This window comes from Piliocolobus tephrosceles, chromosome 10 (assembly GCF_002776525.5).
Source record: "Piliocolobus tephrosceles isolate RC106 chromosome 10, ASM277652v3, whole genome shotgun sequence".
Lineage (NCBI taxonomy): Eukaryota > Metazoa > Chordata > Mammalia > Primates > Cercopithecidae > Piliocolobus > Piliocolobus tephrosceles.
Window position 1 is genome coordinate 77,343,612 of NC_045443.1, and position 27,042 is coordinate 77,370,653.

Here is a 27,042-nt window from a genome sequence, read left to right on the forward strand (position 1 = left end):
AGTCTGTTGTCTAATTTTGCACTAACACCACATTGTCTTAATTACTGTGGCTTCATAAGTCTTACTGTCCATCAGAGTCGGTGAGTCCTCTCACTTTCTTGTTCCTGAAGACTGACTTGGCTGTGCCTGGTCTTTTTCATTTTTATATCAACTTGCCATTTTTCACACATGCATACACAAACACACAACGCACACATATCTGGGATTTTGTTTGGACTTGTATTGAATCTGATTGGTTTGGGAAGAACATCTTTACAATACTCACAGTCTTCCAAACCATGAACATAGTATATCCCCTCAATTATTTAGCTCAGCGTTTCTCTTAGCCTCTTATAGAAGTCTACAAGGTTAATACTCTCATTCTCTTACAAGCATATGGTGGAGTTTTCCAGGAGCCATGCATATGACATCACAATAGGCTAGATGCAGAAGAAGATATGAGAATCCAGCTGTCTTAATTAAGACATTTAAAAAAATTTCCAAAAACGTGAAACGATGCCACTCTTTTTGTTTTGTAAAATACATCTATTTTTCATAAGCATAATATTTATGTTGGAATGTAATGGATTATGTTAAAGTATTTAAAAGTTTCCTCAGCTTTATTTTCTAATTTAGTAAATACAGACAGCCAACATAAACAAAAACCTCTTAGGGTCGCTCAATTTTTTTTTAGTATTAAAATAGTAACAGACAAAAAATACTATTTTATTGCAGTAATGTGCATTCACATGAAGTTGTAAGAAATAATACCAAGATATCCCTTTGTCTAGTTTCTAATGGTAAAACTTTGCACAACTATAATATAATTAGAATATTAACACTGGTATAATATACCTATATTCATGTTTACCCAGTTTTATTTATTTGTATTGTGTGTCCTCGATTTTTAATATTATAAAGGGGGTCCTAAAACCAAAAAGTCTGATAACTGCTGATTTAAAATTTCTTTAACATTTGTTTGCACTTTTTTATTTGTACAGACTGTACATTTATACAATTGATACTGGCATGTTTCCGAACTCGCTTATATTTCCAGCTTTATGTCCCCATCATCTCCTCAAAATACATGATTACAGTCAGAATAGGTATGTTTTTTTAGAGGGGTTCAGTCCCATCAGCCACCACTGACGACCTTGTATGATACATGAACAACCTGAGATGAATCATTTGGTCCCTTTTCTGGAAATCTGGAATTAGAACTGAGAAGCAGATAAATCTCTCTAGATAAACTAGACCAGGATGTAAACTCGAGAAGTGACCTTATTTTCTGCCTTCTAAACTGGGAAAACAAAAAATCTAGTTTGCTATAAAAAAGAATAATCTGGATTTGTTAGAAACAATAACGAGAAATTCAGAGAACTTCTTGAGTTGCATATAGTAACTGATTCTAATTCATTCCAGAAGCCCAGGTTCTACAAGATACTATGATATAAATTATTTAGGCCAGTTACAATGGGTTTTTCTTACTTATAACCAAGACTCTTAACTAATATGTGCACAAAGTCCTTCTACCAATTTCCTACTAGAAGTTGGTCTAACATTGTAGGTAAGTATGCGGCTTTGAAAATTGATTCCTTTTTGTTTTTCAAGGGGCTCATAAGAAAATAATTGAGTTGATGGAGTTCTGGAAATCTTAGGGCATTTTAAGACTCCAAGAACCATACTGTGAAGTACGTGTGCTTGCTTATGTGTGACAATGTATGCATGTGTATGTATAAATTTGTTAACAATTCTAGTTTGGAACACAAGTTTGTTTTTCTCTGTAGAACTAATTTTGTTATATGAAGCCATTCCCTTGGCAGGTCATTGGTAAGATCTGCTGAACAGCAAACGAATCTAAAAACCTAGACACATTCTACAGATGTGATCTTACAATGCAGAATAATAGATTTTTTTAAAATCTAGGCTTAACACTATTTTTGCTTTACATTAAATTGGTATATTTTAAAATTATTATACTGTTGTCAGACACCAAGTTTGCTGTTAAACTTCCAATGACTTATTTCTCAAATGTCTGTCAAAAATGATCTCTACCAACCTACACTCATCAATTTTTTAGTGTGGAATTTTAAATTAATACTCATTATCTTTTTATCTTATTATTTAAAACCCACTACTTTATGCTTTTTGAAGTTCTCTCTCAGCTCCTACAGCTTTATCTGCTTAAATGTTACACAGGATAGGGTCAAGATTAAGAACACAAGGACCACTATGTTAGTCTTCCCTTTGGATTGACCTTCAGTGATCAATCAGCAGGCTGACATGTATACAGTAGTTCATCCAGCTGTTAGCCTAATCCTGGTAATATTCATGCCAAATTTTTGTCATATTAACCATAAAGATGTAACAAGAGCCTTTCCATGCGTTTTACAAAAAAAATCAAGCTATACTGTTTGCAACATTTCCCCCAGTTATATCTATAAACCTTGACCAAAAAGGAAGTAAAGACAGGTCAATACAACTTGTTTTCAGAAAACTCAAACTGGCGTCTAGTTTTCAACACAGTCTCTTCCAGAACTATCTGTTTAATAGTGGATATCAGAATTTTGCCAGTGTAGAGTAGAAGACCATTTTAAACAAATGTACCTATAAACAACAAATGTATATGTAAATTAAATGCCATTCTATCAGTTGCCTTCCATCTTCCTATTCTTGTTCTGGTTTGTAAATTTTAAAAGTCCTCTTTTCACTGCCTTCAAAAATACTTTCACAAAATTCATGTCACTATGGGCTTCAACACTCCTGATTCTAAGAGACTTGGGGCTGTTTTTTCAATTCATTCTTAGAACGGATATTCATCGACAAATGCTTTATACATTCATAAAGAATGGGGCAAAAGAACATACTGTATAAAACTGCTTTTCTAATTATTTACTCTACATTATCTCCTATTGGAATTGTTTAAAATTCTAAAATCCAAATTTTATCTTTTAAAACCCTTTGTCCTTCAAAAATGACTTCCCTTTTTGGTAATTATACTTAGCTTTTCTCTGAACTTTCTGTAGTCCATTTGCAAAAAGCTACAAAATACATCTAACCATATCCAGAATTACATTATTTGCTTAAAATACTCTCTCAAGGTGTTTATCACATCGTCAAGCGGTCATTCCTCATGAAATAAAAGGTTCAGAGAAAAGGTGAGTATAATACAGAAATAAATACTAAACCATCAACACCAGCTTCCTTGAGTGGCCAAAGACTAGCAAACTAAAATTCATTAATTATATCAATGTTTCTATATTTAATCCATAAAACATTACTGGGAATAGCCATTTAGGCATTTTTCTCTAATTGAGATTTCTTTTTTTCCTGCTTGTTGTAAAAGATCCAAAAGTGACATAATTCAAAATCTGTATTTCCCTCCCAGAGACAACCATTGTTAACAGTTGAGGTAATTTACCAGATTTTTTCCCTATGCAAATAACCCCCCAAAGGGCTCATACCATACATACAGTCTTGTAATTAACATTTTTACAATTGAGGGTTTTTAAAGTGAGAAAAACTTATACAGTACTCCCACATATAAAGACTGGCTGTAAATGTCAAGGATGGGTTGAAAAGGCAAAAAGATGCCATGTTATGCAGAGTTAAGAGTTTAATATGTAACAATGATTTCCTATTTCATATAAGCTGAAACATATCTGCTAATGCTTACTCAAAGTCAAAATAACCCAAACAACCTTTCTGTACAACTATTACTTTCCTCATTAACTACAACTTTTAAAAATATTAAAATATGCAAAAAATTCTCGAATACTCAAAGCAAGTCCTGTAATATTTTGAGCAAAAAAGAAAAAATATTAAATCTATTAGGCATAAAAAAGTATATAAAGGTATAAGTTTCTTAGTTATAACTAATATTTTCACCTTTATTTTCCCTGAAAAATACCACTTAGTAAATTTAGAAACTGAGGGAAGTTAAGAGATTGTTAAAATTCTTTCACTATACAATTATTAGAAAAATCCAACATGCTCTGAGAAAATGTATTCTCACCTATTTTAACCCATGACTTTATTTTCATAGCATACTATTTCAGTCAATAAAAGACTTATAGACTGTTACTACTACCCCTCCTTTATTCCTTTCCAACAGTTCTGTGATCCACTCCTCCCCATACACCTCTGTCACATATATACCATAAAAGTAAATCTGGCTTTACTTAGAAGTTCTTTACTAATTCTTCCGAACTGAAAAGTACAGAAAAACAAAATTTTGCATATATTTTTAGGCAGTTCACTGAAACCTTAAAAAAAAAAAAATCACGAATCTGTATCCTGTGTTTTTTCTGTATGTTCATAAATTATTTTCTACTTGGTCTTCATATTTCCAGGGAATCAGAGGGACGTAAGAGAACAGACTAAATTCAAGGAAAAAAAACACACTCCAAGCATGATCTCCAAGTATTACTTATACTTAGGCCACCTCTCCTCCGTGTGTGCACAACATCCTGTATAGATAGCCTTTAGCATACATTTTACACTTGATTTTCGTTTCTTGTTTACTTGACTGTCTCCCCCAGTATCATTCTGCAATATCAATATTCTGCTGCTGACCTATACAGTAAGCACACAATATTTACTGCATGCTGTGAAAAGCACCTTTATCACCTAGTTGTCCAAACCAGAAAATGGGTGCATGCACATCTTTAATCCCTCAAGCCAATCCACCTCCAATTCCTACCAATTCTATTTCTTAAATATATTTTAAGTCCATCTACTATTTTCCAACCCTACTGCCACTAAGCTAGCTCATTTCATAGTCATCTCTCTCAGACTACTCAACTTCCTCAACTGTCTCTCTACCTCCAGCTTTGTCCTCTCTTTTCAGTGCCTTGTCCACACTGCAGCCAAAAGTGATTTTTCTTAAAAAAGAAAAATTGGTTGTCCATTTAATCTGATTAAAATTCTTCAACTGGCCAGGCACAGTGGCTCAAGCCCATAATCCCAGCACTTTGGGAGGCTGAGGCGGGCAGATTACTTGAGGTCAGGAGTTCAAGACCAGTCTGGCCAACACGGCGAAACCCCGTCTCTACTAAAAATACAAAAATTAGCGAGGCGCGATGGCATGTGCCTGTAATCCCAGCTACTCAGGAGGCTGAGGTGGGAGAATCACTTGAACCCGGGAGGCAGAGGTGGCAGTGAGCTGAGATCACACCACTGCACTCCAGACAGAGCAAGACTTTGTCTCAAAAAAAAAAAAAAAGAAAAAAAAACCCTTCAACACTTCTGTTCACTTCCAGGTCTTCACACATGCTATTTTCCCTCTCTCTGAAATAGTTTCCCATAATCTTCCCTCCCTAACAACCTTAGCTAACATTTACTCATCACTGAGCAGCTCACACATCAACTTTATCCAGAAAGTCTTCTCGGCAGGGCGCGGTGGCTCGCTGTAATCCCAGCACTTTGGGAGGCCGAGGCGGGCGGATCACGAGGTCAGGAGTTCGAGACCAGCCTCATCAACATAATGAAACCCCGCGTCTACTAAAAATACAAAAATTAGCTGGGCATGGTAGTGCATGCCTGTAATCTCAGCTACTCAAGAGGCCGAGGCAAGAGAATCGCTTGAACCCGGGAGGTAGAAGTTGCAGTGAGCCGAAATCACACTACTGCACTCCAGCCTGGGCAACAGAGTGAGACTCCGTCTCAAAAAAGAAAAACGTCTTCTCCCTTCCCCTAATCTAGGTGAAATGTGCCTTCATAAGCTTCCATACTGTAGTATTACCATTACATATCATTACATATACTGATGTAAATTTATAATTGCCTGTGTATTTATCTATACATTCCAGTAAATTTATAATTGCCTGTGTTATTTATCTATACACTCCAGTAGACTACAAGCTGTGTTAGGGCAAGGGCAATGTCTGGCTGTTCTGTTCACCATCATAATTATAGTGACTAATACCAAGCCTAGGCTGAGGCTGGGGAACTGACAGAAGATAATTACTCTGGCTCTGTCAGTGCCTCAATTTTTAGTAGTAAACACTGATTAATGTATACGTTCACTTTTTTTTAATGTCTGAGATATCATTCACATACCATAAAATAACCCATTTAAAGTGTACAAATAAACAGATTCACAGAGTTGTGCAACCATCAGCACAATTTTATAACATTTTTGTCATCCTAAAAAGTTGTACCATTAGCAGTTACTCACCAACTCCCCTCAACACCTCTAGTTTCTGGCAACCATTTGTCTGCCGTCTTGCTTCATACACAGATTTGCCTATTCTGGACATTTCATATAAATGGAATCATACACCATGTGGTCTTTTGTGACTGGCTTCTTTCACTTAGCATAATGTTTAAGATTCATCTTTGTAGCAATTATCAGCACCCCCTTTTTGCTACTGAATAATATTCCACTGATTCCAGGGACAAAACATATCACTTTATTCATCAGCTGATAAGACATTTGTGTTTTCATCTTTGGCTATCATCAATAATGCTGCCATGAACATTACCATACACATTTCTGTGTGGACACATGTTCAATTCTATTGAGTATACACCTAAGAGCAGATCTGCTGGGTCATAAGGTAACTCTGTTTAACCTTTTGAGAAAATGTCAAACTGTTTTCAAAGTGGCTGTACAATCTTACTATTACCACCAGCAGTGCATGAGGGTTCCAATTTCTCCATATCTGCTGTGATTTAAATATCCCTCCCAAAACTTATGCTGAAACTTGATCCCTAATGTGGCACTGTTGAGAGTTGGGGACTTTGGGAGGTGACTGCATCAGGAGGGCTCTTCTCTCATAAATGGATTAATACATTCATGGATTAAAGGGTTAATGAATTAATGGGTTATCATGGCAGTGGAACTTGTGGCTTTCTAAGAAGAGAAAGAGAGACCCTGAGCACGTTAGCACACTCAGCCCCCTCACCATGTGATACCCTGCACTGCCTCGGGACTCTCTACAGAGTCCCAAACAGGCAAGAAGGTTCTCACCAGAGTTGACCCTACAACCTTGGACTTCTTAGCCTCCATAACTGTAATAACTAAATCTTTTTAAATAATCCAGTTTCTGATATTCCGTTATAAGCAACAGAAAACAGGACTAATACAACATCCTAGTCACTACTTGTTATCTCTTTTTTATTACAGCCTTCCTAGCAGGTGTGAACTAGTATCTCATTGTGGTTTTGATTTGCATTTCCCAAATGGCTAATTTCATTTTACTGTGGACTCTATGAGGGTACTGTTGGTATATGTTTTGCTCAAAAATGTGGCTCCTCAGCACTTAATAGTGTCTGGCACAGAAGAGATCTTTAATATATGTTAAATGAATATATAAAAGATTTTTTTTTAGGTGTGTACATGGTAGAGGAGATGGACTGTATGTGAGGAGAAAACAGAAAATGACCCTGAGATTCTAGCTTAGTAAATGGAAGACTGATACAAAACGTAAGATATGGATCATATAAAAAGGACAGGTCATATAAACAGAAAGTTGAAACCACAGAAATAACACTAAAAACAAAAACAGACATATGAGAACCTCGGCAACATTCATCTTCAAGAAAGAAACTGACAAAAAGGTACACTCAACAGGGGCATTCAGAAGACAAACGAGTAGTGAATAGCGTCATAAAAGGCTCAAGACATCTGCTGATAAGTTACCTATAACTTACAGAGCTTTCTCAGGGATGTCTTCCATGACACTCTGGGTTAAGCCAGCCTAATAAAGCCTTTAATTTCACCTTGTATCTCTACTCTACCACTTATTTATATTGTAATCATCGGCTCATGCTGCCACCTCAACTAGATTGTATACTACATGTAGCCAGGGATCATTGTTTTTAGAGATTAGTACTGTGCTGGACATATGATAAATGCTGATCTCTACGTTTCTTGCATGAATGAGTTATTCACTAATTTAAATGAACAACAGCATCATATAAATGAATACAGATACTAATATTTTAATAACTTCAAAATTTTCAAACATTAGAACTAAACCTTACATAAAGAAAAAAGGAAGAACACTTTTTACCTTGTCTTCCCCAATTGCTTCTCTGAGTGAAATACGACTAATTTTATTCTCACAAACACACACACACAGAGTAATAAAGCAATAAAATAATTTTCCTCAGCTGGGCATGGTAGCTCATGGCTGTAATCCCAGCACTTTGGGATGCCAAGACAGGATTGCTTGAGCCCAGGAGTTTGAAACCAGCCTGGGCAACACAGCAAGACCTTGTCTCTACGAATAATAACGATTTTAAAAGTTAGCCAGGTGTGGTGGGCACATGCCTGTAGTCTCAGCTACTCAAGAGGCTGAGGTGGGAGAATCACTTAAGGCCGGGCAATCGAAGCTGCAGTGAGCTGTGTTCACACCACTGCACTCCCAGCCTGGGTAACAGAGCAAGACCCCATCTCAAAACAAAAAATAACAATAAATAAAACAAAAATGTACCTATGGGTGACATATAGGGGATAACATTATCGCATGAATTTAACAGGTGTGTCAACATGAGTACTTTCAAGGTTAGTTTTCCATTTTCAATATACTAGAAACTTTATTAAAAGTGTCTTTTGCAGACTTGGAACTAACCCAAATCCCCATCAATGACAGACTGGATAAAGAAAATGTAGCACATACACACCAAGGAATACAGCCGTAAAAAAGAATGAGTTCATGTCCTTTGCAGGGACACAGATGAAGCTGGAAGCCATCATTCTCAGCAAACTAATACAGTAACAGAAAACCAAACACCTCATGTTCTCACTTGTAAGTGGCAGCTGAACAATGAAAACACATGAACACAGGGAGGATCATCACACACCAGGTCCTGTCAGGGGCTCGGGTGCAAGGGGAGGGAGAACATTAGGACAAATAACTAATGCATGAGGGGCTTAAAACCTAGATGAGTCGATAAGTGCAGCAAACCACCATAGCACATGTATACCCATGTAACAAACCTGCACATTCTGCACATGTATATAAAGTAAAATTTTTTTACAAAAGTATTTTGTATAAACAATCATTAAAATGGCACATTATTTTGAGCAAAACATAAAATTGCAGGTAAGATTTCTAAGAAACAATCCTAAGGAATACAATGTGATGAGTGAGTAAAGATGTACATGGTATAGGCTGGGTGTGATGGCTCACGCCTGTATTCCTAGTACTTTGGGAGCCCGAGGCGGGTGGATCACCCGAGGTCAGGAGTTCAAGAACAGTCTGGCCAACATGGTGAAACCCCATCTTTGCTAAAATACAAACATTAGCCAGGCATGATGGCAGGTGCCTGTAATTCCAGCTACTCGGCAGGCTGAGATGAGACAATCACTTGAACCCAGGAGACAGTGGTTGCAGTCAGCCGAGATTGTGCCATGCCACTGCACTCCAGTCTGAGCTGCGGGGGGAGACTTCGTCTCTCAAAAAAAAAAAAAAAAAAAAAAAAAAGATGTACATAATATTCACCATATCATAAAAAGTAGAAAATACACTAAATGTTCACCATAAAAGACTAGGAAAATAAATTCCGAGATGTATATACACATGCACAGCACAATGGAATACTACATACTCATTAAAAGGGAAAATGTGTATGACACATTCATTAATGAATTCATTAATGAAATTCATTAACACAGAAATGTTTTTCGAAATATACAATGTTTCAAAACCGGTTATAAATCAGAAAACCAGGTATGATCCCATTTATAGAAAATTACATACTTGTACAGAGATATTTAAAAGGATGCTAAACTTTTAAATGGAGCAAACTCCAGTCCCGAAATTTTGGATAACATTTAATTTTTTACATTTGTCTTTAGTGTTTTAATTAATTATTTTTAAACTTTTATAACTATTTTTATTTGGGATAAATTCACATACAACATTAAACATACAAAAGTAAGCCATGTTTAAAAATAAAAAGGAGAGCCAGGCATGGTGGCTCATGCCTGTAATCCCAGCACTTTGGGAGGCTGAGGTGAGTGGATCGCCTGAGGTCAGGAGTTTGAGACCAGCCTGGCCAACATGGTGAAACCCTATCTCTACTAAAAATAAAAAAAATTAGTGAGGTGTGGTGGTGGATGCCTGTAATCCCAGCTACTGGGGAGGCTGAGGCAGGAGAATCACTTGAACCTGGGAGGCGGTGTTTGCAGTGAGCCGAGATTGCGCCATTGCACTCCAGCCTGGGAGACAGAGCGAGACTCCGTCTTAAAATATAAAATTAAATTAAATTTAAAAAAAGGAGATGGGGACGATCCATATAAAAGCAAGACACTGAAGACTTAATAATTGCTTATTAAATTTTCATGTATATCAAAAAATAATTGAAAACACTGAGAAGATCAAAAATATAAAGGCATTTTAACTGTAAAAAATGATGGTTCAAAGAGTTAAATAGCAATAGGCATTTTAAAACAAAAAATCTTGAATATGCTACAAAGTTCTTAAGTAGATTGCATGTACTTGGAAGGAATACAGAAATTGCTGAATATGTCATCTGTTCAAACCTTTTAAGAAAAACTGTAGAAATGACAGTATCTTTAAGAAAAACAATAGCTCTTAATGAAATAGTGTCATGATCTAGAGACAGCAGCATCACAATCTTTTTTTAAAATGTAAGACCTGGTCTCACTCTGTGGTTCAGGCTAGAATGCAGTGGCATGATCACAGCTCACTGCAGCCCCAACCTCCTGTGCTCAAGCAATCCTCCTGCCTCAGCCTCCCGAGTAGCTGGGACCACGGATGCGCATCACCATGCTCAGCTAATTTTTAAATTTTTTGTAGAGACAAGGTCTCACTTTGTTGCCCAAGCCAGTTTTTAACTCCTGGCTCAAGCGATCCTCCCACCTCAGCCTCCCAAAGTGCTGTGATTACAGGCATGAGCTACTGTGCCAGGCAGCACCAAAATCTTTTGCAGAAAACACAAACATGTACAAAAAAGACTATGTTCACAATCTATAACACTTGTTTCATCAAACTCTAGAACACAAATGAACAGTACTTTAGGTTTAGAAATTCTGAAGCATACTCAAATCCAGACAATGTAAAAAGAGTTAACTTTAATCCAAGGTGACCTATTTATGATCATATTCCACTTAAGAATAAGCTTTTTAGAAAATATCATGTAATCATGGATATTTATTAACCATGATTACTATATGATCTACCTTTATTCACCAGATACATCTTTGAATGATACAATTTCAAAATTTAAAAACTCTTCTGAAAGAAAAAAAACTCTCAACACTGAGGATGTTTTTTTAAAATGTTCTAGAGCTGAAACTCCAATAGAAAAGCTCTATAAGTGTTCCATATAAGAGTATAAATATTCAAATAAGTTTATAACCATCTAAAACAATTTTGAAGGCTAATAATATATAATTTGGGATGTTTATTACAAGTAAAGGGAACTGAGTGTTTACGTGTACGTGTATGTGTGTGTGTAGCAGTCCATGAAAATATACTTTCCCACATGGTTATTAATCTTTAAGAGGGTGCCAAGTGACACCTCACAAAATGTATTCTTCTTTGCACTATGCAGTACTCAAGAAAATGACATGAACTTTGTACAATCTTATGATTTTATTGTTAGCGGTCATGTTAAACTAAGGAAATAGTAATTTCAGTTCAAATATGAGTGAAATCATCAAGTTTAAAGTAAAGCTTTTTATTAAGTGAAGCTCTCTCTGCAGAATATCTCACTCAATACACATAATATTTAAATAGACTACTAAAAAGGTGACAGCTGAGGAATGCTTTCACTTCTTTCCATGGTTTCTACTGAATGTCATTTCAGAAATGCCTATATAACACATGACAATGTGGAATGTCTCCACCCATGAAAGAGCATTTGAGTTGAGCAGCAAGCACACTTAGGGCAGTAACACAGAACTCAAGCATGTCTTTTTATGGTTAGCCAGCATAACAATGAAAAGATAAACAACCAAAACACTAATAAGGTCAGAAAATACTGACATAGAGGGAGCCATAGTAAAAATGTTATTTGGAGAAAAAAGTATGAGTAAAATAACTAGAAAATATGCATTATTTCTAATGTTACCATGCTAAAGATTTCTTTTCCTTTTTCTTTCTTTTCTTATTTCTTTATTGGTAGAGACAGGGCCTCCCTATATTGCCCAGGCTGGTCTTGAACTTCTGGGATCAAGTCTCTCGCCTTGGCTTCTGAAAGTGCTGGGATTACAGGTGTGAGCCACTACATCCAACCTAGAGATTACTTTTATAAATGAACACTCAAGGATTTGTTTAGTTACATAAACTGAAGCTTCTATTGATAATCAGTAATAGATTCCATTTCAAAAATAAATCTAACATCCCGATAATTTTTGTCTTTAAGACAGAATCTCGCTCTGTCGCCCAGGCTGGAGTGAAGTGGCACAATCTCAGTTCACTCCAATCTCTGCCTCTTGGGTTCAGGAGATTCTCGTGCCTCAGCCTCCTGAGTAGCTGGGATTATTAGGCATGTGCCACCACGCCTGGCTAATTTTTTTTTTTCTTTGTATTTTTAGTAGAGACGGGGTTTTGCCATGTTAGTGAGGCTGATCTCAAACTCCTGAGCTCAGGTGATCCGCCTGCCTCAGCCTCCCAAAGTGCTAGGACTACAGGCGTGAGCCACCATACCCAACCACCTAATAAATGTTTTGATTGTAATAATGGCTACCTTTACGTTGTAAGTATTATAAAAGTAAGTGGTTGATATAAATTTTTTATTAGGACATTTTAAAAGTTTGTCAGTGTGTTATATTTACCAAAATTATTATTTTGTATTCTATGAATTCTGCTCTTCAAAATACTAGTTTACATTGTATCCAATTTTTTAAAATCATTAAATACTTATTGTGTACCTACTAAAACAACATGCAGATACAAAAGGAGATTTAAAGAAAAAAGAACCAAAGTCCCTACCTTAAGGGTACCTAAGGGACTTCTTTTTTTCCCCCAGTATCCCTGATATGAAGTTTCCTACAATTTGTCTCTAAAAATTTAGAGTCAAATAGGTACATATATGTATGTATAAAAATTTTACTGTAAATGATTTAAAAAAACTAAAACAGGCTGAGTGCAGTGGTTCATGCCTGTAATCCCAGTACTTTAGGAGGCTGAGGTGGGAGCATCACTTGGGCCCAGAAGTTTGAGACTAGCCTGGGCAACACAGGGAGACCCCGTCTCCAAGAAAAAAAAATTAGCTGGAAGTGGTGGCACATGCCTGTATTCCCAGCTGATCGAGAGGCTGAGGTGGGAGGATCACTCGAGCCCAAAAAGGCTACAGTGAACTATGTTCATGCCACTGCACTCCAGCCGTGGTGACAGAGTCTGTCACGCTGTCTCAAAACACACATATACACATCACACTCACACACAGACACACACACACAACTGAAACAATATAAATTGCTATTAGGGTAAATAAACATAAAGGTAGTTAAAAATTAAATTCTATGTCCTGAAAAAAGGAGTGTTTGTGGTTGCTGCTGATGTATTCTGCACATAATGATAAGTCAAAAATAATCTTGGCACTTCCTAAAATTTAGGACAATTTTGAATTCTGAGATTAATTTAGATACAGTACTACTGCAGTTCAATTACCATAGAAAGGTCTTAAAAGTATGAGCTGGCTAAAACAAAAGTGGATGAAGAAAAAAATCACATGTGTGTTTCACTTGATTTTTCAGTTAATTTACAGAGAAACCTCCAACTACTAACCACCACCATAATGATGAAAAGATTTAAGAATATTTTCTTCTTCAGACTTTAAAGAAGATACCTGGCATAGGGTAAAGTTTGAGCTTTGGAATCAAACAGACCTGTATAAGAATTCCAGCTGTGCCATTTATTTTGTTAACCTTGAGCAAGTGAAAAAGCATGTTGTGAAAATTAAACTACTGTTTGGTAAAGCACTGCTCCTCAATAAAACACTGATTAAGTCATGGCTGCTACATATCTGACTCCAACTGAGAATAAACTTACAATTGTTGGAGGTCTTCAATCTTTCAAAGAAGTATACCAAAATACCAATACCTCATCATCTTTTCAACCTTATTGTGGAGCCCCACAAACTTTCAAAAGAAGGGTGGAGTAAAAGATGGCAATTTTTTGCAGGCAGAGGCAATGAAAACAGCAACTTCATATAGTGTCAAGAAGTAACATGTTACGGTAGTAACAAAGCAATGTTTTATGCCTCCCCCTATTAAAAGGTTTTTAAATAGTTTTCTTTCAAAAATCATCTAATAAGATTTTTAAAGTACTTTTCTTATGTGAACTGTAATTTTTAAATGTGGTAATAACAAATGGATGATGAAAAACATTTCCTCTATTCCATCCATTGTTTTGACCTGGCTATACTAGAAAATGCTCAGTCACAGCTTGCAATCATACTGTAGCTGAGGCACATGAAAGATGGTCTTGGTTACGACACCTCAAAGTCAGACCACAAAAGTGTTGCCAGGCAGCATAGTGCAGCAACTACAGAAAATGCATTATAACAGCAGCAGCGAGGGCACTGGTGCCCTACCAGCACACCCCATATATGGCTAGGGTTGCCCACTTATCTGTAGGAAGTGAGGGGCCAGTTTGGGGTTGGGAGGGTTTTGTTTGTTTGTTTAGGTAGGTTTTTAAATATGGATTTAGGATGATTTCAATAAAAACTTTTGAAAGGCATGAGCATAAGTGTTACAGCTTTTCTAAAGAGAAAACTATGCAGAGAAATATTTTACACTGCACATTCTTTTAGACACAAATTTTAATGCTCAAGTTATCCAATAGATTCTTCCAAGATCTTAACATTCTCCATCAAAAAAAAGGGTAAACAGTTACGAACTATAAACTCTTAATTCAGATTTTTCAAAATAATCAATTAAATTATTTGCTAACAAGCAATTCAAAATTAATTGCTTCTAGTGTCTTCTACACTTCACATCTTAAGAAGACTACAGTATTCCTTTTACTGACGAGAGGATCACATATTTTACAAAGATGCTTAAAATGGCTCCCTTAGAAGTAGATCAAATTTGTACTTTAAGAGCAAAAGGATTTCATATTAAATCTATCTGTAAGTCTGTCTGTACTGGAAAGTAAAAGAAAAACTATTTTAAAATTGTAATAGCATAGAACATGGAACATCCTACTTTGTATTCCTCTAGAAGTGGTACCCAACCTTGGCATCAGGAACCAGTTGCATGAATGACAATTTTTTCATAGATGGGGGTTGGGGAGTGGGGCCAGATGAAACTGTTCTACCTCAGATCATCACCAGGCATTAGATGCTCATAAAGAGCACACAACCTAGATACCTCAAAAGCACAGTTCACAATAGGGTCCGTGCTCCTATGAGAATCTAATGCCGCTGCTGATCTGACAAGAGGCGGATTGCAGGCAGTAATGCTAGCTCTCCAGTGTGTCGCTCACCTCCTGCTGTGTGGCCTGGTTCCTTACATAGGTCATGGACCGACCTGTCCACGCCCCAGCCATTTGTGAACCTCTCCTCTAGAGGATCTAGCTCAGACTCTTAGAAAGTGAGTAATTAATTAATGACTCAACTGGATATATTTTTCTACCACTTAACCAAGATCTAGACTGCTTTAGAATTTAAAAGAAAGGAGGTCAATATTAAGAATTTTTTAGGCCGGCCACGGTGGCTCACACCTGTAATCCACTTTGGAAGGCCAAGGCGGGCAGATCACTTGGGGTCAGGAGTACAAAACCAGCCCAGCCAACACGGTGAAACCTCATCTCTACTAAAAATACAAAAAAAAATTAGTCAGGCGTGGTGCCATGCACCTGTAATCCCAGCTACTCAGGAGGCTGTGGCAGGCGAATCAGGAGAATCGCTTGAACCTGGGAGGCGAAGTGTGCAGTGAGCCAAGACTACATCACTGCATTTCAGCCTAGATGACAGAATGAGACTCCATTTCAAAAAAAAAAAAAAAAAGAATTTTTCAAAGTAAATACATTGAAATCCACAACAAAGTTTTTAATCTGTTTCATAATCACACAAATTCCATTATGTGCAAGAACAATATGCTAAGTATCTGCTGCGAAGGTTTCAAAAATGTATTTCACAACATACAAATAACTCTAAAATTTCCTACTGATGATTTGAAGTAAAAAGATAAAATTCAATAAATCTTTAGTGAGCACCCACTATGTGCTACGCTCTGGAAATACAAAAATGTGGACGATTAGGTCCTCAGAAGCTATAAGGGAAGACAAACACAAACACTATTCAGTAAAAAGTGTTTTTATTGCAGGAGAGGCAGGATATAAGGTACAGTGAACACCCCAGAGAAGAGAATGAGAATCTTGAACAATGACTAGAATTTTAATTGGCAAAGGAGGGAGAGAGCATAAAAAGCATGGCTAAAGGCGTGGAAATAAAAAAATGTAAAGATCTGGTTGAAATGTCAGCAAATTAACCCATTTCTATAAAGGATACAACACAATGGAGATATACCAACCATAAGTTAAATGATAAAATGTATTATATCCAAATTTAGAGAGAGGAGTGACACCATCAGAGTGATACTGTTCAAAGATTAATATGACAGCAATATGCATGCTAGATGAAATCAGGGAGTGAACAGAGGCAGGAAAAACAATTAAGCTATTACTATACTCTAGGGATAAAAATAAGGTCAGGTGCGGTGGCTCACGCCTGTAATCCCAGCAGTTTGGGAGGCTGAGGCGGGTGGATCACCTGAGGTCAGGAGTTCAAGACCAGTCTGACCAACATGGAGAAACCACATCTCTACTAAAAATACAAAATTAGCCGAGCGTGGTGGCACATGCCTGTAGTCCCAGCTACTCGGAAAGCTGAGGCAGGAGAATTGCTTGAAGACGGGAGGTGGAGGTTTCGGTGAGCCAAGATAGCATCACTGCACTCCAGTCTGGGCAACAAGAGTGAAACATCGTCTCAAAAAATATATATAATAATAAAGGTATGAACTAGGCTGCCAGTAAAGAATGGCAAGGAAAAGAACTGATGCCAAGGTAATTGTAAAGAAAAGACTGAGCTAGAAGATAGACTGGATTATACATAGACAAGGGGAATGAGTAAACAATAACTAAAATGTTTAACTTGATCTAAAGATCACTGACAAAAACAGGGACATCAATGAGAAGAGTAGGCTTGATGAGGAAAGATAGACCTGTTGTAGGCTGAATTTAAAGAAATTCCTGACAATGATGTAAAACAGTCTTATAACCAAATTAATAGTACTTTAAAATAATTAAAAAGGATGCTGGTAAAGTCTAAAGAAGTACCTCTAATGTTAAGCGATAAACGTAAAATTATAATACTGAATTGCAACTATGAAAATCTATGTTTGAACAGCAAGAAATCCTTTGAAGAAATCACAAAGGTTAACGTGAATACAGTAGTTGCCATTCTATGGCAAAGGGGGTGAACTTGTATTTAGTATATTACTACTTTAAAGACATTATTAAATATAAAATTGCAATACATTTAATAATATTTCATTTTAAATCAATACATAACCCCAAAAAATGGAAATGAGGCTTGGAGCTTTGCAGAAATGATGGAACTGTAAACTGACTTGGAAGTCACTGGTGCAGAGGAAAAAGAAAAGATTTTAAGGTTAAAATCAACAGGCTAAACTCAAAACTGCTGGAGAAAAATCTCAGCCCTGTATTTTATGCACACCAGTATCAGTAAGAATTAGCAATAAGGCATTCTATATATAACCTTATTAATCTCCTTAAATCTTCATAAACTATGCCAAAATAGAGATATAATCACGTACTGTAAAACTCTACCAGGTAGCTATAAAATCAGAAGCTGATTATTGCCCCACTGGTAATAATGAAATTCTACTCTAGACCTCGGTAAGAAAACCGGAAATCTATATCTATGGTTAACTTTGTGCTGTTTTGTAGCTTTGGGGGTCAGGTCCTGGGTGGAGTGGGTGGGGAAGAAAGGCTATTCTGGAGACTAAGATAGGAAATTCGACAAGAAACACTGCTTTTTCTTCTATATAGAGGATATATTTCTACAGAAAAAGAACAGCTGAAGACTGGATATCTTTTATAACTTCTAATGAGGGGGCACATTCAACAAATTAATAAACCTTTCAATATAAGCTGTTTATATTTAAAATAAAAGCAAAATACTAGATTTTGTATTTTGTAAAAGTGTATTTGTGGGTTGTGATGTTCCTAAAACTTTCCTCTTGACAATGAAATTTAGAACACTTGATCAAAACCAAAAAGTAAATGAATATTCAGAAAAGAATAAACAATAATTAACCCAGTAAAACATTTTAGGTATTCTACGATCTTTTGAGGTTAAATTTTTAAAAAACTATTCAAGGACTATTAAATCAGTGATTTCAGTATTTCGAATTAAGTATGGAAAACAAGCTAAGTTTAAGAGATTTCTTAAAAGCTTAAAATTTTCTTGTGTGTGTGTTTATTTATTGTCTTTCACTAGCTGTTGTCCTAAATTTGCCCAAAGTGAACTCCCTATTTTCATAGTAACAATGAGAAAAAAGTACAAGAGTTGATAAATAAGAAATGAGAGTGAAGAAAACATAACAAAAATGTTAATGCTTGATATTTTAAAGATTTTGGCTTCACTGATTTAAGGAACTTGCAGATAAGGAAAAATGTTATGGAAAAGGGGAGGCGGTTGGAAATTATCGGGACAAACGCTCAGTGACAAAAAGTGACAGAAAGATATTATGCAAATGGTGTAAATTTAGAAACTTCTGTTTAAGTGTTTGTCAACTAAAACAAAATACCCAATAAAGAAACAGCTACACAACACCAAACTGACCACTGAATTCAGTTAATCAGGAAGACATTGGTAAGTCTGAGAATTCTTGCAACATGTGAATATTGAGAGGAGAAAAAAGATCTTAAGAAGACAGTTAAATGTATTTTCTCTTCCTCCCTAAACCAGTATTACAATAATGTAAATATCAAAAATCTTTGTCTTCCTCCAGGCCAATACAATTGGGTTCCTCCACAACAATAGTAACTTTAAATTTCTATTTGACGATTTGAATAAAACAGATTGATGAGAACAACTATCCAATTATCCTGACCTCCTACAGTAATAATCAAAACCTGTTTCACACTAAAACACTAAAACGTGTAAAGTACACTTGAAAGAAACTGAAGATTCATCTTATATAATTACATTATCATTTTTAATGCCAAAAGTTTCTTTCATTCTCAACACCATGGTTTTAAAATCTTAAGAGTTATGATATGCCTTAAATAAACTTCACCCAAATAAAAAGTGTGCTATGCATTAGAGAATCTAAATTAATGAAATAGAGAAAACGCTAGACACCTTGCTATATTTTCACTGGGTGCCACATTTTTAATTCCATATTTGTCCTGCAATTTGTCAAAAATTTAAATGTATCCAGTCAACTTTGTAAACAAAGGCTATACTCCAAGTCTGATACGAGAATTCCATTACATAAAATTTAAAATGGTCATCACTCCCTTAAAACAGTAAGCAATACAAGGAAAAATGTCACTACACACCTCTTTTAAAAAGGCATCAAGTTAATATTCATGAAATATTAAAGCCTTGAGTTTTCAATCTCCCATTACTCGAAGTAAGGCTATGCATCTTCCACATACAACCAAGGCAACTTTGAGATAGCTTACAAGTCTTTTCATTGTAAGGGGAAGCTATTGCTGCAAAGTCATTTTCTATTATAGTTATTCCAAGTTGCCCGCCAAGAAAATCGAAAAAGCCTACGTCTTGTCACCTATTACCATCACTTAAAAATCGGTTTTTATGCAGAACTCTACATGGTTGTGTTGCTTTTGGCCTGTTAAAGGCAAGGCAACATTATCTCTGGATTGCCAATAGTTTCTCCTTATTTGGCTAACATTGAGAGATCCCAATCAGACTACTATAAAACTTTAACATGCACAAAGCATCCATTTTGAGAAAAGTTTGTGACCAGTCTTTTTCCCACCCCCAAAAGAAAAATCAGAGCTTGGTAACCGGCTTTGAAAAGAGTGTCCCCTCTTTATTCTTCTCTTCTAACACCAGTGCACACCCCAGGACCTGGGGCTCAAGGATCTCTGACACTGCGGCAAACTTCGAGTATCAGACTCAACACGTTCCGGTCCGGAGGTGGGCAAGCCCTTTAGAGGGCTTCCTTACTCTACCCACTTCCATCCCCTTCCTTTCAGCCGGTGCAGATCAGTTAATTACACCCTGTTTTCCCCTCCCCAGTGACCAAGAGTAATAAATGAGAAAACAGGAAATCGTTCACTCAGGGCATTCGGCTTAGGGCTCTAGATTACTATTATTATCATCATCATTTGTAATCAAGTCCTCAAAAGTGCAACAAATCCAATGCCTACCTACAAGTCAAAGATGTTCATCTGCCTAACCGTCCCTAATGCCCCTTGTTAGTTTTCTTCCTTCAGCATCCACCCCTCCGAATTTATCACTGACACGGGGGCCCAGGCACAACCCCACTACACCCCTCCTTGTCTCGACCCCAAATCCCAGACTCATCCACCAATGGCCCTGGGGCCCCAAGACGACCACAGTTCCTTTTCCCCTGTGCCCCGGAAATCACCCGGTTCCCAACTCCACCAGCAACTGTTCTGAAGGGGGCCTCAAGCCCAGCGCCCTCCGCTCCACCAGCTCTCCCTCCCGCTCTCTCGGGAAACCGCCCCCTCACCCCGCAGCAGAGAGTCTCCCGCCGCCCCCAGCCTCAAGAGGTGGAGAACTGAGGGCAGGCCCGGGCGGGAGGCCGACGAGGACCCTCAGGGTCAGGAGAGCCGGCGGCTGGGCGCACAGACCTGGTGCAGGGCAGTGAGTCCGTCCACATTGGCGTAATTGATGTCGGCGCCGCGGTGCAGCAGCTTGAGGACCTCGTCCGTGTCCCCGCTGGAGCAAGCAGCCAGGAAGACGGCGCCATCGTCGAACTTCACCTTGGTCTTCTGGCGCTTCACCACCGGAGGCTCGAGGTCCGTCTCGGAGCCGATCCAGCGCTTCAGCTGCTCGTTCCGCTTCTGCTTCGCGTCCGCCATCTTCATCCCCTCTCCTGCCGCCGGGTCTTCTTATCGCGAGGGGGGGGAGGGGGAGGCGGAGAGGGAAGAGAGGGGAGGCAGGGGGTGTGTGAATGTTTCTATGAGTGAGGGCCAGAGGAGGGCTGGGAACCGGGAGGAGACGCTCGAGACTTCCAGTATCCCACAGAGCACTGGGGCGGCGCGCCCGGCCGAGCGGACCTCCCTTCCTACCACAGAAGCCCTCCCGCCCCCAGCACGACCGCCCGTCACCGGCGGCCAATCTAACGTAACTTCGCGAGATCCGGACTGGGAGGTGCCCTTCGACCAGGGCGCATGCGCCCTGGGCCTGTGCCCGCCCCAGGAAAGGCGCTCCCGCGAACTGCGGCGGGGGTGGCTGGGCCACCGGAGGGAAGCGGGTGTGGCCCAGGCAGCGGGGGCTGGGACAGACCTGGAAAGGAGGAAGCGGGGAAGGAAGGTTGTCCTGCCGGGCTGTGGGCTCCCGGGAATCCGGAGGCCAGCAGTGGAACCGCAAGGGTCTACAGGGCAGATCTGCCTCCCAGCGTGTTTCAGCTACGCCGAGTCGTTGGCTCAAGGCGGAGGATTTTCCTATTGGCTGCGTTATTTGAATGGAATGGAGGATAGGTCGTGAAGTAGGTGCTGGTGGTTGCTCTAAGAAACTCAGATGAACTTGGGCATGTCAGAATTAATAACCTTTTAAAAGTGAGGTCTGTGTAGCCGAGGGTTTTTATGGTAAGTTCTTGAGGTGACCACCTATTGGCCAGGGTTGACCTGCGGTAATTGCGGTGGCTTCCTGCCAACCCCCACTTTAGAAATGTTTTTCCTCTTCTCTTTACTTTTGTTTTGCTTTCTCTCACGCTTGAGTTCTCTTCCTTCAGTGCTCTAAGCCTGTCTCGTAGGACCCATGAGCTTAGCTCAGCCTGATTACTGGTCCTTACCTTTTAAGGGATTTCTGGTTACAGCTCCATCTCTTTCTAAGGAGGGTTAGAGACCTAGCTGCGTCTAGTTAATGAACGCAATTAATTCAACCACTATTTTTTGAATACCTACTATGAGCCAGTAACTGTACTAGGCAGTGAATATACAATGAAAAATATGACATTTATTTGAACCATTTCTTGAGTTCACTTGCCCAAACAAGACTGTAATTTTTCATCTTCATGAAAAAAGACTTTAACTTTGCCTTGTATGACCACACGCGCACACACATAGGATTTGTAATACTGATGTCTTATGAGCCATCTGTCTACAATCTCCACCAATTGATTTTACAGAACACTACATCATTTTCATCCACTTCTATTTTTAGAGCATTTAGAAAAGCCAAAATAAAAACCACAAAACCTTACCATGGAAGATTAGGGGTCATCTAGACTGAGTCCCTCAAGAACTAGATAATATACTTAATTTTACCCAGAAGTAACATTAGAATTAACTCAGCAAATACTGTGCACCTGTTCTGGTTAAGGCATTGTTCTAGGTGCTGGAGATAGAGCAGTGAACAAATAAGCTTTTCTTACTGTCAGCATAATGCCTTTTCCAGTGGACTACATAGCCTGTCATATTGAGAAATAAAATTATTGAGTAAAATATAATTAGGAAACTACCTGCCTGTGAGACAATTTTCTGAACCACAATTAATGGATAGTAATAGAATAGTAACAGGTTAGGGTAAAAATATTTCCTCTGAAAACATTGTAGAAATAGAAAATAAATGTAATATTCATAAGATGTACCATTGTATGTTCATAACATACATTAATGATAACATCAGACCTTTGAATACTCATGGTGTTAGGTGCTGAAAAACATTGTTAGCACTGAAATGCAAAATCCCTATCCACAGAACACAGCTCAGAATAAAAGAAAGGAACTTGAGGATTTCCTTATCAGCTCCTCTCTCTACCTAGGCAAACTGACAGCGTATACTGTTTTCCAAGAATGTTATGGCATATTTGGTAGCTCTTAAAAGTGCCCTTGAAATATAGATGGATATCTCAAGTTTTCATTCAGGCAAAAGGAGTTTAGTGGGAAGTATGCTATTCCTGATTCAAGCACTTATTTCAGGATGCAAAATTAATAATAGTTTATTAATAAAACATAATTAAGTTCATTCAGTTCCCAGAAGCTGTCGGGGAAAAACCAACCAACCAACTAAGGCTGTTATCATGTGCAAATTTCACTGAATTTAGTTTTTCTTCTTTCGTGGCTCTAAGGTTCAAGATACTCTATGTTAATATTGAAAGTGCTCTTCAACTGCCACCTACTTTGTCTTTAGGGAGGGTTTTTTTTTAAATTGTTGTTAGTGAATTAATGGTACTAAAGACCTTGGGTTAATTCCAGAACAAGCGAAATTTTTTATTGACACACAGTCCTGGCACCGTGACTCACACCTGTAATACTACCATTTTGGGAGGCTAAGGAGAACTCTGCCCAGGAGTTCGAGGCTGCAGTGAGCTATCTGCACTACAGCCTGAGCGACAGAGCTAGAACCTATCTTTACAAAAAAAAAAAAAAAAAAGACACACACAGACACACACATGCTTTTACTTCATATTTGTCTAAGCAGTACAAATGGAAGAAATGCAAATATTTTTACTTCCTAATGGCCTCTGAACAGATTGGGATATGAGGATACATTTTAGCTCCTGTAAAGCAAATTAAGCCTTAAAACAGAAGTACAAATAAAACTATACTTACTATTTTGCATATATACATAGAAATATATTTTTGGCTGCAACAAATCAATCATGTTGGAGTTTTTTTGTTTTTCTTTTTGAGACAGGGTCTCACTCTATCGCCCAGGCTGCAGTGCAGAGGCATGATCTCAGCCTCCCAAGTAGCTGAGTCTACAGGTACCGGCACCACCAGGCTTAGCTAGTTTATTTTTTATTTTTTGTAAAGATGGGGTCTCCCCATGTTGTCCAGGCTGGTCTCAAACTCCTGGACTCAAGTGATCCTCTGCCTTGGCTTCTTAAAGTATTGGGATTACAGGCGCGAGCCACTGCACCTGGCTGGGGGTTTTATTTATTACATGCACAAGATTGTCAGAATAAGATCTCTATATATCTTTTTCAAAGTTTAATCAGACTACAGACATTCCTTACCGTTAATTTGCTTGCTAATAATGATCAACTTAAATTATAAATGTATTTGAAATGCTGATGTGCATAACTTAGATTTGTTTCTGCTATTATAATCTCCTTGTTAAAAATGTACATCAGTTATTAATAAATACTTTTAACTGATCTATGTTCTCCTTATCCCTAATTTAAATCTGAGATACTAATTTACGTTTATACACTTGAGAATAGAACAGTCAACAAAGACCTTGTTTCTATCTTCTGTATTCTACACCTGGGCCAAACTCTCTTCCATTGCATAATAATTTCTTTCCAATATTTTATTTAAGAACCTGAAGAAAAGGCTGGGCAGGGTGACTCATGCCTGTAATCCCAGTACTTTGGGAGGCTGAGGTGGGCGGATCACCTGAGGTCACTAGTTCGAGACCAGCTTGGCCAACATGGCAAAACCCCTGTCTCTACTAAAAATACAAAAAATTAGCTGGGTGTAGTGGCATGCACCTGTAATCCCAGCTACTCAGGAGGCTGAACCTGAGAATACAGGAGAATTACTTGAACCAGAAGCAGAGGTTGCAGTGAGCCAATATCACACCACTGCATTCCAGCCTGGGTGACAGAGCAAGACTCTGTCTCAAAAGGAGGAAAAAAAATAAAAATTTTGGAGAAAAGTTTACAATCTGTTCACATCATAATTTATTTAGTCCTACACAGGGAGTTGACCAGAACCAACACGGAACCACCCTAACTTGCTTCAGACTCCATTGCTAGATCAATCCTGATTTCTAGATCATAGCATCTAATCCTTTGCCTTGCCTCTGGATTACACGGTGAGTTTCCAATTTACTTTAGGGTAAATTTTCTGCCACATCTGACTTCATTTCAAGAAACTAAGCCTATCACAGTACAAGTAGTGGCTGATAACGCTCATGAAGCTTCTTTGGTCTCCCAAAACTGGGAATCAGATGAGTGGCAACAGTCCGAAGTGCAGTTATGCTGCTAAAGAAATAACTCATCTCCATTGCACATGACTCCCAACCTGTATCATGTGTGAGAATGTCACATGTCCCTTTCATAGGAATTAATTTAATGTTTCCCAAACTTTATCAATTTTGTTGCCAAGTTAAAGAACCACAAATACTGATATTTCCTTAATGTTTTCTTTAACCTTTTTAAGACAAATTTATTTTAAAGCAACATTATGTTGCTTTGGTAAGTGAAAAACATTTCCACTTGACATAAGACTGTTAAAGCAAACACAATGAAAACAAAACATTAGTTAGGTTGTCTGTCAAGGGTCTGAGCCCAAGCCATGCTCTCAGTTTGTTAAAAAAGGGATATTGGTAAGGGTTGGACATGTGAGCAGCAACCTAAGATTTTTCAATTTAGCATAATCAGAAAGATTAAAAGATAGTGAAAAAAGAATATTTTGCTAAGTGCTTCACTGTTGTCTTAATGTTACATCTACCTATTATAACATTACCTCATGTACCACCAGTCTACATGTCCTACACTTTAGGAAGCTGGCTGACTTTAATTAGTATGTGTAATAATAATTATGACTAATTAAGTGAAGGTTACAGGATAGGCCTTAGTGGCACACCCAACTCAAGGTGTCAAGGCGAGGAATTGGCAGGAAGGCCAATTTGTATGAAATATCTGTGTACTGAAGGGATTTCAAAAATAAGAGTAATTCTCCATGGCACTGAAATTACAAGAATAAATTACAAGATGAAGTTTTTTTCAATATCTGGAAGGCAAGTTTAAGTGCATGAGTTCTATCTTGGATCACTAGTATTTAGTTGAGGGATCCATTCAATTGTCCTTCAAATCAAATCCCAGGAAAAGCTTTAAAATTCCTTCACAGACCAGAGTGCAAAAACAAAGTAAGGTATTCATGAGAACCAAAACATGCTGACCGTGCTCAATTTTGGCAGATGGAAATATCAGCTTCATGTGATTGTCTTAAAGATTAAATGAATAATGTATGTGAGAGAGAAAAAAATTTGAGATTTTGTTTGTGTTCTTGTATTTGCCTTTTCCTTCCCTTATTTAAAGTGATAGCAACTCTGCTTCCTTGCCTCAGGGCAGTTTTGTGGCAAGGAAGAAAGCAGAAGTTGCTTTCAAAACATTTTCCCTCCTAACTTGAAATGTCCACCCACCAATTTCTATTTAATAAGAGTTTAGGGCTAGTGATCTGATTGGAGTTAGTATATGAGGGTGTCAGAAACTTAATGAAGTTCTATTTGCATAGCACTATAAATCAATGAAAATAGCAGTTTTCTAAATTTGCCTTTATTTTCACTTTACAAAAATTTTGACCATAATTCCGTGGAATGTTATTTTTACTTAGGGTGGAACCAAGCAGAGGGGTTCACCCAAGCCATCCTTGGGTGTTTCCATGGGAAAGAAGGATTTTACTGAGAATAATAAGTGACACCAAGGCTCAAAAGAATGAGAGAGAAGTCTATTGGTCTCTTGAACAGCAGGGATTTACTCACAGATCTCTGGAAGTAGCCAGAATATGACAGGATCTCAATGAATGGCTGCTTCATGGAGGCTGGAAGGTAAGCCTGGGACTCCCACTAGCCAAACATAGCTGTGCACAAACATGGCTGAAATGTAGCAGTTTGGTAGATCTGAGGTCAGTCAGTAAAAATGTATTGATTGGCACCTGTTCTTTGTCAATCATTATTCTGGGTTCTGGGGACACAGGAGTGAATGCAACAAATGAAGTACCTGCCACCAATGAGCTTACATTCTAGTGAGGAGGGACAAAAAATGAATACATTTTAATTCAGATACCGCTAAATGTAGTGAAGAAAAAAATTGGGCTAAAGAGAGCGAAAAACAATTTCTGAAGTTACTTGCAGTAAAGAGTGGGGGAAGAGAAGATACTGATTTAACCAGGAAAGATCTGAGCTGAGGGTGTATGCAGGTTTTCTGGAACCTGA

At 38.0% G+C, this 27,042-nt stretch overlaps 1 protein-coding gene and 1 long non-coding RNA gene across 6 annotated transcripts in view; one reads left to right on the forward strand and one right to left on the reverse strand.

Moving 5' to 3' along the window:
- The window catches only part of PPP1R12A (protein phosphatase 1 regulatory subunit 12A), a 167,936-nt gene extending 145,923 nt beyond the window's left edge, over window positions 1–22,013 (reverse strand). For 4 of the 5 annotated variants that reach the window (XM_023219148.3, XM_023218966.3, XM_023219088.3 and 1 more), the window contains exon 1: window positions 20,781–22,013. In XM_023219148.3, the coding sequence (XP_023074916.1) occupies window positions 20,781–21,017 (237 nt within the window). In that variant the 5' untranslated portion in view covers window positions 21,018–22,013. The remainder of the gene's footprint in view (window positions 1–20,780) is intronic. The other variant, XM_023219017.2, reaches the window with a different exon arrangement.
- Window positions 21,367–26,655, forward strand: LOC111547524. The gene is made up of 3 exons (XR_002733160.1): window positions 21,367–21,740; window positions 24,793–24,918; window positions 26,442–26,655. It is a non-coding gene; the product is annotated as an uncharacterized LOC111547524 (long non-coding RNA).
- Window positions 26,656–27,042: the final 387 nt, after the last annotated feature.